Genomic DNA, 1369 nt, shown 5'->3' with positions numbered 1-1369 from the left:
TTTATGTTTTCTTGAAAACCCATATCCAACCCACAAACCACCTTTAACCCCTCCTCCTCTTCCTCTAAACCTTCTCTCTCTCTCTGGGTAGGATATTCTACCTCCGTCAGCCACCGCCGCCGTCCACCACCCTTCACCGGTGTTCCGACGAGGGGTCAACGACCGCTGAGGACGATGACCCGAGAAACATTAATTTATTACCTATCGGAACACCCTGAGATCGTCAATTTCAGGTGGAGTCATACCCAATCATGGGGCTCCACGTGGTCTTTCCTTTTCACTTCCATCTTCACCTACGTTTTCCTTTCCCTTCTCCTGCACCTCCTCCTCCTCCCACGGCGGCGTCCGGTGCCGTTGGGACCCATTCCGGCGTTGCACTCCCTTTTCATGGCGTTAATCTCCGTCACCATCTTCACCGGCATCCTTTTCTCGGCGGCTGCGGAGATCCGTGATACGCGATGGTTCTGGCGACGAACCAAAACCACACCTTTTCAATGGTTCTTATGCTTTCCGTTAGGCACGCGTCCATCGGGTCGGGTTTTTTTCTGGTCGTATATCTTTTACTTGACCCGTTTCCTCCACACGCTCCGAACGTTTTTCGCCATCCTCCGCCGCCGGAGCCTCTCATTCTTCCGCCTCTTCAACCACTCCATCCTCATCCTCATGTCGTTTCTCTGGCTCGAATTCTCGCAATCGTTTCAAATCGTCGGAATTTTGATGACGACGTCCATCTACGCCGTCGTCTACGGCTACCGATTCTGGACCGCGATCGGACTCCGGAGCGCTTGTTTTCCGTTCGTTATCAATTGCCAGATGGCTTTACTGGCGTCCAATCTCATTTGCCATGTCGGAGTTCTTCTTCTCCATTTGAAGAAAGGTGGGTGTAATGGAATTGGAGCATGGTGGATCAATTCGGTGCTCAACGCTGCAATTTTGCTACTTTTTTTGAATTTCTACGTGAATAGCCACCTGAAGGAGCGGAGGAAGAACCCATCACCGTCGCCGGAACCCCATGATCACGGCGCTGCAAAAGGTAATGCTGTTCCCGCCACCGTGGAAGCCGATCTTATTGGTCGGGGCGACACCAAAGACAAAGACATCTAAGGTCTTTGGCCCCAATATTTCTTTTTCTATTTTTTTTTTGGGGGCGGTGGTGGTTCGATAAAATAAAATAAATAAACCCCCCCGCCATTAATAAAAAAAATATACTAATAATAAATAAAAAAGTATATGTAAAAATAATGTTAAATTATAGAATGAAAATGTAAAAAGTAAATTTTGATGATGATATATGTAATACAGAAATTACTAGACCGATATACATTTAGCAACGTGTAATGGCCCATTTAAGGTTTGTTTGTAGCAGTTT

The 1369-nt window shown here is 47.2% G+C and overlaps 1 protein-coding gene across 1 annotated transcript; it reads left to right on the top strand.

Moving 5' to 3' along the window:
• Positions 1-174: 174 nt before the first annotated feature.
• Positions 175-1104, top strand: LOC112516033 (elongation of fatty acids protein 3-like). The gene has a single exon (XM_025123061.1). The coding sequence runs from the start codon at positions 175-177 to the stop codon at positions 1102-1104; it is 930 nt and encodes a 309-aa protein (XP_024978829.1).
• The last annotated feature ends 265 nt before the right edge of the window (positions 1105-1369 follow it).

Source organism: Cynara cardunculus, assembly GCF_001531365.2.
Source record: "Cynara cardunculus var. scolymus isolate 2C chromosome LG 7, CcrdV1, whole genome shotgun sequence".
Lineage (NCBI taxonomy): Eukaryota > Viridiplantae > Streptophyta > Magnoliopsida > Asterales > Asteraceae > Cynara > Cynara cardunculus.
Note: the sequence above shows the minus strand (reverse complement) of the source record. Positions and strands in the feature narration are given on the sequence as shown.